The 8,630-nt window shown below is 31.1% G+C and overlaps 1 protein-coding gene across 1 annotated transcript in view; it reads right to left on the reverse strand.

The window, feature by feature from the left end:
- Nucleotides 1–8,630, reverse strand: part of LOC106472856 (tuberin-like) — a gene marked incomplete at its 3' end in the record, with an annotated part of 40,458 nt that overhangs the window by 25,705 nt on the left and 6,123 nt on the right. Inside the window, exons 3-8 of the mRNA XM_022401405.1 lie at nt 7,396–7,482; nt 6,719–6,829; nt 4,667–4,746; nt 3,177–3,241; nt 2,808–2,940; nt 604–652 (exon numbers count right to left, since the gene is read on the reverse strand). Of these exons, the coding sequence (XP_022257113.1) occupies nt 604–652; nt 2,808–2,940; nt 3,177–3,241; nt 4,667–4,746; nt 6,719–6,829; nt 7,396–7,482 (525 nt within the window). The remainder of the gene's footprint in view (nt 1–603; nt 653–2,807; nt 2,941–3,176; nt 3,242–4,666; nt 4,747–6,718; nt 6,830–7,395; nt 7,483–8,630) is intronic.

The raw sequence follows: 8,630 nt of genomic DNA on the forward strand, positions 1-8,630 counted from the left end.
ATCACTTCAATTGGTTTAATATTCACACACATCACTTCAATTGGTTTAATATTCACACACATCACTTCAATTGGTTTAATATTCACACACTTCACTTCAATGGGTTTAATATTCACACACATCACTTGATTTAATATTCACACACTTCACTTCAATGGGTTTAATATTCACACACTTCAATGGGTTTAATATTCACACACTTTACTTCAATGGGTTTAATATTCACACACTTCACTTCAATTGGTTTAATATTCACACACTTCACTTGGTTTAATATTCACACACTTTACTTCAATGGGTTTAATATTCACACACATCATGGTTTGTTTCATTCACATGTTACTTCTTGCCACAGTTAATGACAAGCAAGAAAAATCAATTTTCAAATACACCAACTGACGTGAAGTTCAAGTTTTTTTGTTATAAAGAACGATGTTTTACAAACCTTTACAGTTTATTTGACCAGCTTCTTACGTAAAGATATACTATGAAAAGTTCACTCACTAACCTGTACTACTTCTTCAGCATTGGTGCGACAGCATAAACAGTTTATTTGACCAGCTTCTTACGTAAAGATATACTATAAAAAGTTCACTCACTAACCTGTACTACTTCTTCAGCATTGGTGCGACAGCATAAAGTGCACGAATGTCTGAAAGACAAGAAACACTTAATTAGAAATTAAATCTTATAAAATAAAATACTAGATACATAACCAAGCATTAGGAACATTTCAGATATCAATTTTTCAGAGTTCCAACAACCTATACTATGTTCTTTCTGATATTCACTTTAATAATTAATCAGGCTTTGGTACCTTGTACACACCTCAACACTCCTAATACACCTTTCTGGTGCGTGTATTTATGATTATCTGTAAGTCACATATTACGAGTAGGTAGCATATCTTCAACACATCCTTTCTGATAGCTTTTCTTCTATTGGTCAAATTTATGATACAGAAAAGCACGAGTCAAAAAAATTTCTAACCTATGAACTGCAATTAAGAAAACTATAATTGACTTTTGTTTTAACACTCTCGCCACTGGATCGGCCAAATCAGCCGAGTTCATAACCCCAAATTGACCATTATAGTTTCCATATTATAACTTCTAATACGCTTTGTGTATCTTCATAAAATTTCACAAGCTTTCAGTAATCACTAAGTCTTTTGTAGACAAAGATCAGAACTTCTGATGATGTATTTTCACTAAAAGTGTTTAACTGCTCCAAGTGCAAAGTGATTTTCGTGTTAAGAGTAAAAATAACTTGCTTCATCTGAAAATTCTCAAATTTCATCTACACAATCACTAAGACCTAAATAAACTTAAAACGTTTTCCAGTAAACTTTCATTGTATGTTATTTTCTCTACCCTGACTCTACACACCAACCTCATAAAAAAATATCAAATAAATGACTTCAAATTGTAACATGAAACTACATTCACTTATTATAAGTAGTTTTAAGCTCATAACATCTGTTTATACTTAAATTTTATTGTCTCATTGCCTTTTAAATCATGTCTAACTTATATTTGTGCCAAAAAAGTTGTAAATCACTTGGCAAACATGTAGCTCATGCTACCCTATCGAATTACGTAGTGCATGGGCTACTTGTGAGCATACCTCATGAAAAATCATTATTATTATTATTGTTCTTTATTTAACCTAAATAGTTTCTAATCTTTACATTTTAGTTACTTTTATGATAATAAATAAAGAATACACATGAAAAACAAGAAATACAGTACTTAATTTGGTCTCCTTTTTTTGATGTCGACAAAACTTAAACCCACTTTTTTTTTTAATCCTAATGCGATAAATAATTTAGCAAATTAAATAATGCACCAAAAAACACAGAGTAATAACACATAAAAAGCAGACAATCTATAACTATCACAATTTTTCTGGCTTTCTAATTGTGCAACAAGAACTGTTAAATATTCAGGGAATAAAGTTTGAACTCGAAGTGAAATAGATAATTCTCTGCATAGAAAACACCGTAATATAATATGTAATTAGACTAAAACTTCAGCTTTTTTTATTGGTTATAAGCAATATAGTATAGAATGTCAGAGAAATCTATTGGTAATTTGTGAAAGACAGAACGTGACAGGTGGGTGTGGCAAGAGTGGTCTGATTTTCTAGTTTATAGCTCTGTCACCAAATAAGACTGAAGGCTATAAAAATTATGGTTTGTCTGAGCAATGATGACATTATAATGAGTAGTTTACATTAAATTTTGTAGTTCTTGGAGGGGTGGTAGATAAATTAGAGAAGAGAAGACATGTAGAGAGCAAATGTCACAATTCTCATACTAGGAGAAATCAGGATTTTTTTTTTAAATATTGTCTTATAAAATTAGTAACTTAAAACTTGTATACTATTAAAATGTGGATTATTAGCTAAGTTTTGATGCCAAGTTTATTTGTATACCATGATAATAAAGTGTTTGAATTAAATTTTGAAAGAGTTTATATTTGATTTATTAAACTTCCCTAAGAAGAAAACAAATATATTTATCTCTTTCTTTACTATTTTTTATGTTCTTGAACAACAAACTTGATGTTTTAAGTGAACGAATGCATATATTTTCAGAATGTTTAAAATACAATTAAACTGGAATCAACAAACACTTTTAAATCTTATGTTACTATTTAAACTATTTTCACGTTATAAGTTATCTTAGTTTCTACAATATCCAGTAACCAAATAATAAATGGTTTCTTTCTTATGATGATGTCACCCTTAAGTATATGTTGTCTTTTTACAAAAAGCCCAAACAATAAATGCTTCATGCAACTTACTGAACGAGACCCGAGATAATATCTTGATCTAAGTAAGCTGCATTAAACTTAACGACGTTGATCACCATGGGTAAAAACTCTGTAGATTTGCCGGCACTAATCACATCTGGCATCCACTCCAAAAGAAAAGGTCCTATTAAGGGTTAATTAAGTACCAATTATCATTCCACTGCTGAAATGTTAAACTAAAGCATCAGTAAAGACTCAAGTTCTTGATAAATTATGAAAAAAATTTCTATAAAATAATTAAACATTTTCAAAGCAATGTTTGTTGTAAAATAGTTGAGTTATACAAAGAAGATCGGATAAGACAAACATACATCATACTTTCGTTCCAAGACAACCAAAGTAGTTAATATTTTAACTTACCTGTCTCTTCTTCAAAATATACAATAACTTTTCCACTCTCCGTGAGGGCTCGGAAAAGTTCCAGCCTAAAGAAAGTTCAGATTTTTTTTATATATCCGTAAATCATAAAACAAAAACAACTCAAAGCTTTCAACATTTATAGAAAAATGCTCAATAAGAAAATGTTCTTGAAACTTGAAAAGAGCTGGTTACGGATAACAGGACAAATTTGTAAAAGTTTACGAATTACAATGGATTTCTCACCTAGGTAAATTTCTGACAATACTTTATAGTTTTTTTTTTCTGATCAAAACTGTGGTGTCGTATGTTGTTGGTTTTAACCCGAGTTTTTTAATATTTTATAAAAATATAATTTCATATACATAAACCCTTCCTAGCTGTAACTTTTCAAGTTACTATTTGTGTGTAACTCGGCAGTTCCACAAGTCTCCATTGAATTAGTGTTTTCCATCATTTAATTGATCCGATAGCTAATTTTTAAACAGAATACTTAAATTGTTTGATTTTGAACATTGTGTAAATGAAACGGCACTGAACACCATCGCCTCCTGGAAGCCACTTTAATAGCAGGGATAGACTTCTCAGCTGTATCACTTCAATTATGTAAGGTTTATTTCACACAGGCTATTAAAAGAAATGATCACCACAATAACTTCTGAAAGCTGTAACATCTACGCTTGTTACTTTATATTCCTTCCACCAAATCTAGTTCACTGTACATTAAAAACCCAAATAATATCCCAAACGTTGTTTTACTCAAATTAAAAGAAAAAACACAGCTTTTTTAGAGAGAGAGAGAAAGAAAGCAACATAGAATTATTACTTACAACATGAAGTCTTTGGAAAATAAACTATAGAGGCTGATTACAAAAAATGGAACCACTATTTTGGAAAGCAGTAACCTTACCAAGACTAATCTTAAACAAAGAGAAGTATAAAAAATATATCAGAAAATCAATGATTCTAACCTTAATTTAACAGTTTAATGTCACTAACAACAACAAGCAGAATATAAGATGTAGAAACCAAGTTGAGCTAAAACAAGCTTCAAATAACGTGAAAGGCAGAGGGGAAAAAGGTCGATGTCCATCAGTTTTATAACACCCAATCAAATTTTTTTCTTACAATTGTAATTGCATGATCAATTAATTTCATCTATCAATATTTGAGTAAAACTCCATCTTGGGCAATCCCAAGCCCAGTTGAGAAAGTAGGAAGGTTATCGTGAGGGTTTGCAACCCAAGCGTATAAACCTTGCAAAACAAATATGCCGTTGAATCACATGGTATGTCGTACAGGTTAGGATTGGAGCTGCCAGCACGAGAAGACAGAGAAGGCCGGTAAAGCATTTGAGAGATGGAATTAAAGAAGACATATGATAAAGGAATTGCAGAAGACTTGGCAAAGAAGAGAGATGATTAAAGGATGGCAACCCCTGCTAAAGGGACAAGTCAAGGAAGAAAAGTACTTTGAGAGAAAACTTCACATGCCTCTGTGTTATGTCTTCTTTCTTCTGATGATTCTTGATCTTCTTAAAGAAGTATCCTCTCATAGTTGTCATTTTCTCTTGCTTATAAAAAAAGGATTAAAAAAGAAATTTAATGATTAGATATCCTGTACAAAGTAATTGTGTTAATCACAAAGATTTCGAACAGAGGAGTACACAAAATACAATACGTTCCCTTCTTAAAATCATAGGAGTGTTGTTGCAAAAAAATACATAATTCTCAACTCTGTTTAAATGTTTTAACATCATATGTTAAATTTCTTTGGTTCATAAATTAAAATTTGCATTTTGGGGTATAAATAAGGAGACTACCATAAAACAATTCTTGAAATTAAACGCTACACAAACATCTTACATAAGAGCTGTATCACTGTTATTTTGAGGTTCAACACTAGTGGCACGGTACAGGTATAAATATAGCTATGAAATATTAGGTGCATAAGGATGTCAAAGCTCAGTATTGATTTGTGTATGACTTTATATGTGCAGGCAGAAAGTTTTCAGTTTGTATACGTTTATAACAAATTCCAAATAACAGTAAGAATCGACAGAAAAAATTAAAACAACATTAGAGAAGACTGCCAAGATTTGGTTTCTCACTTTTCGATTGATTTCTTTACAGATACTTCTTTTATTTCTAAACTCTTAAAGGTTTACACCGTCCGTAGCAAACCATGAAAACAAAAATCCTAACTGGGACGTTCTAATTCATTTTGACACACAAAAAATGTTAGTTCCATAAAAAACACCTTTATATTTTGAACCCTAAAGACATTCTCAGTGCTATTACTTCTCTTGTATTTGGAGGTCAACAGCATACATAAAACAATTAGATGTAAAAACACCCTCAGATACCATCAAAATGCACCATTTTCTGTGATAATTTAAAAAATTCCAAAGGGGCTCACTCTTGGTCACACCAATATAGATTTGAAATTCATCCAATTTTTTCCCCCCCAAAAGTATAACTAAATTATGGATTTTTTTCCCCTGAGCTTGTACCCTTCTTTATGGATTTCTGTTACGCCTCTGAATAGGCACTTCAGCTAACATTTCGTGTTGTTAGGTTAACTTTTAGCAAATATAAAAACAAGTAATTTGAAGGTAGCAGTAAGGATGTACTTGTTTTCCTACACTGCAAAATGGATGTTCTCATTCTGAAGCTAAGGAAACTTTGCTTACAAAAATGTCAGCTTGAAATGCAAAAAAATCCATTTATATAACAGGTTTTTAAATTATTTTATTTGTTTTTCCATCACAAGAGCTTCAAGACACCTTGAGGTTGCCACAACGTGCTCGGCATTTGGCTAAAATTTACCTTTACTCTCACATTATGTGCTAAATATCTCTTACCTAGAAAACCACATGAATATTCACAACATCTAATGTTAGAAACATACTTTTAACCACTTATACCACAGTAGTGTGTTGTCTGTCAGTCAATCAGTAGACACTAAAATGACATCACATAAGGGATGCTAAATGTTGCAGTTTGTACTGTCATGAATATATAATGTTAGAAACATACTTTTAACCACTTCTACCACTATACAGTAGTGTGTTGTCTGTCAGTCAATCAGTAGACATTAATGTGAAATCACATAAGCTAAAGGTTCAATAATTTTGTTTTTTTCAAAATTAAGACTAAAAAATATTTTATTTCTTGCTTTTGAAGTTCATATGTCGTTCTGTGTTGTAGCCTACAGTGTGTATAAATTTGCTCACATTTTAATGACGTCATGACAGTACAAATTGCAATGTTAAACATCTGTTATGTGATTTCACGTTAATGTCTACTGATTGACTGACAGACAACACACTACTGTATAGGGTTACAAGTCGTTAAAAGTATGTTTCTAACATTGTATATTCATGACAGTACAAATTGCAACATTTAGCATCCACTTCATTTTCGGAATGGTTCCTAACAAATATCCTCATGAAAGATAACAAAAAGGATAACTTTTAATTAATAATTATGATAACACATAAATAAATCAACTCTGGTAGTCACTACAGTTAGCTACAGAAATACCTGTCCTTGAACAAGGCAGGAGTAAAAACGTAGAACTAGTTGCCGTGCTTCAGACGATACAGATGGGTTTAGGAGATCCTCCGTTTTCGCTACAACTGCTTCAACAGCATTCTGGAAAATATTAAACAATTCTATATAACGTGTATTGTAGGACCCACATTTTAATTCAACATGCATAAATCTTTTAACTGTCAGTGGTGAAAAACAAAGCTAACTATTCTAATTTATTTCAAAAAGGCCTAGTGAGATATTCTATTCAGACATTTTAAAACTTCCAATCCATAACGTTTTATACATAACAATAATACAAAAGAGTAAACATTTCATTTTCTTGAGTTGACAAACATGTAGGGCTTTAATTAGACAATTATTGAACCAGATTGACACTCTTGTATTTCTATACTGCTATAGTAAATAGAATTAGATGTCTTGGTAAACCTTTGGACATTGCTATAAATCACACAGATGTATAAACTGAAGTTTTAAAGGCTGCGATGTAACATTACTTTTGTATTATAAACACCAGAATTTTAACATTCACAACTTTCTACAAAATTCTGTGTGTGTGCTAATAATTAACCTGCATTTAAACTGACATTCTGGTTTTCCAAAGCTACCCATCACATACACGTAGAAACATGATACAACGTGACAGAATGTGTAGCTCTACACATTACCTGTTTCAGTCGTTTGGAGCGCACGATTTCACACAGTTCCTTGATGTTCTTTAGTCTGTGACCAGTGGGGCACTCACTGCTGATATCCTGGAAAAAACACGAATTGTTTGAAACCGGAGACAGAAGATTTCCAAGTTACAAGAACAATGGAAAGGGTAATTCTTAAAGGAAAAACAAAAACTTGGAGGGTTCACGTCATATACATATGATGTGAACCCTCAAAATAAGTTGGTATATGATGTGAACCCTCATAATAAGTCGGTATATGATGTGAACCCTCATAATAAGTCAGTATGTGATGTGAACCCTCATAATAAGTCAGTATGTGATGTGAACCCTCATAATAAGTTAACCAACTTATTTTGAGGGTTCACATCATATATATATATATATATATGTACTTACATATTATGAGGGTTCACATCATATACTGACTTATTTTAAGGGTTCACATCATATATATAAAACATAAAAAAAATTATTTTGTTTCATATCCTCTACATGCAAATTTTTTAAAGGCTTAGCAACTGAGTACAAAGATCGTAACTAGAAGAGATAATTGTTTGCTTTACTTCATTATTTACTGTTCTATGTTTCAGTAAAAATAAGTTTAAGAACTTATTTCTAAATAGTAACAATCAATATACATATATAATGTATAATAATTGAAATGTGACTGTATTTTATAAAATACTAGTCTACTAAAACACAGCCAAGACAAGTTACTTTGTACAGACCAAAGGTCAATTTTATGTTATTTGATACGGTAACATGAGTGCATGTGAGCCGCGTCATTGTAACTTCTGTATTGTTAGCCAGGCACGGCTGAAAAGGTCAATGTAATAAAAATAATAAATATATATATAAATGTATAATGTTATGAGATTTAAGCTATATAGTTTAAACATTTATGTTTTCGTGTTATAATCTGTGTTCATTCTAAAATGAAAGAGGCATAATTTATATTTATTACCTAATTTTTTATGGTTGTTGTGAGATTGGTCAAATCTACCAAACCTGTACAGAGATTAAATACTGAAAATAACAGATAAAATATAAAGTTTTTTCTTAAGAAATGTTTGATAACTATCTGGACATTATAAATACTTTGCATGTTAAATTTGAAAATTTTCTGATGCATAAAAGTATTTTTAATCTTATAATGAAAATTACTTTGCATGATAGATAGGCAAGATGTGAAAAGAAAAAAAAAGGCATGAGAAAAACATTGCTTT

The sequence above is a fragment of the Limulus polyphemus genome, unplaced genomic scaffold, assembly GCF_000517525.1.
Source record: "Limulus polyphemus unplaced genomic scaffold, Limulus_polyphemus-2.1.2 Scaffold5669, whole genome shotgun sequence".
Lineage (NCBI taxonomy): Eukaryota > Metazoa > Arthropoda > Merostomata > Xiphosura > Limulidae > Limulus > Limulus polyphemus.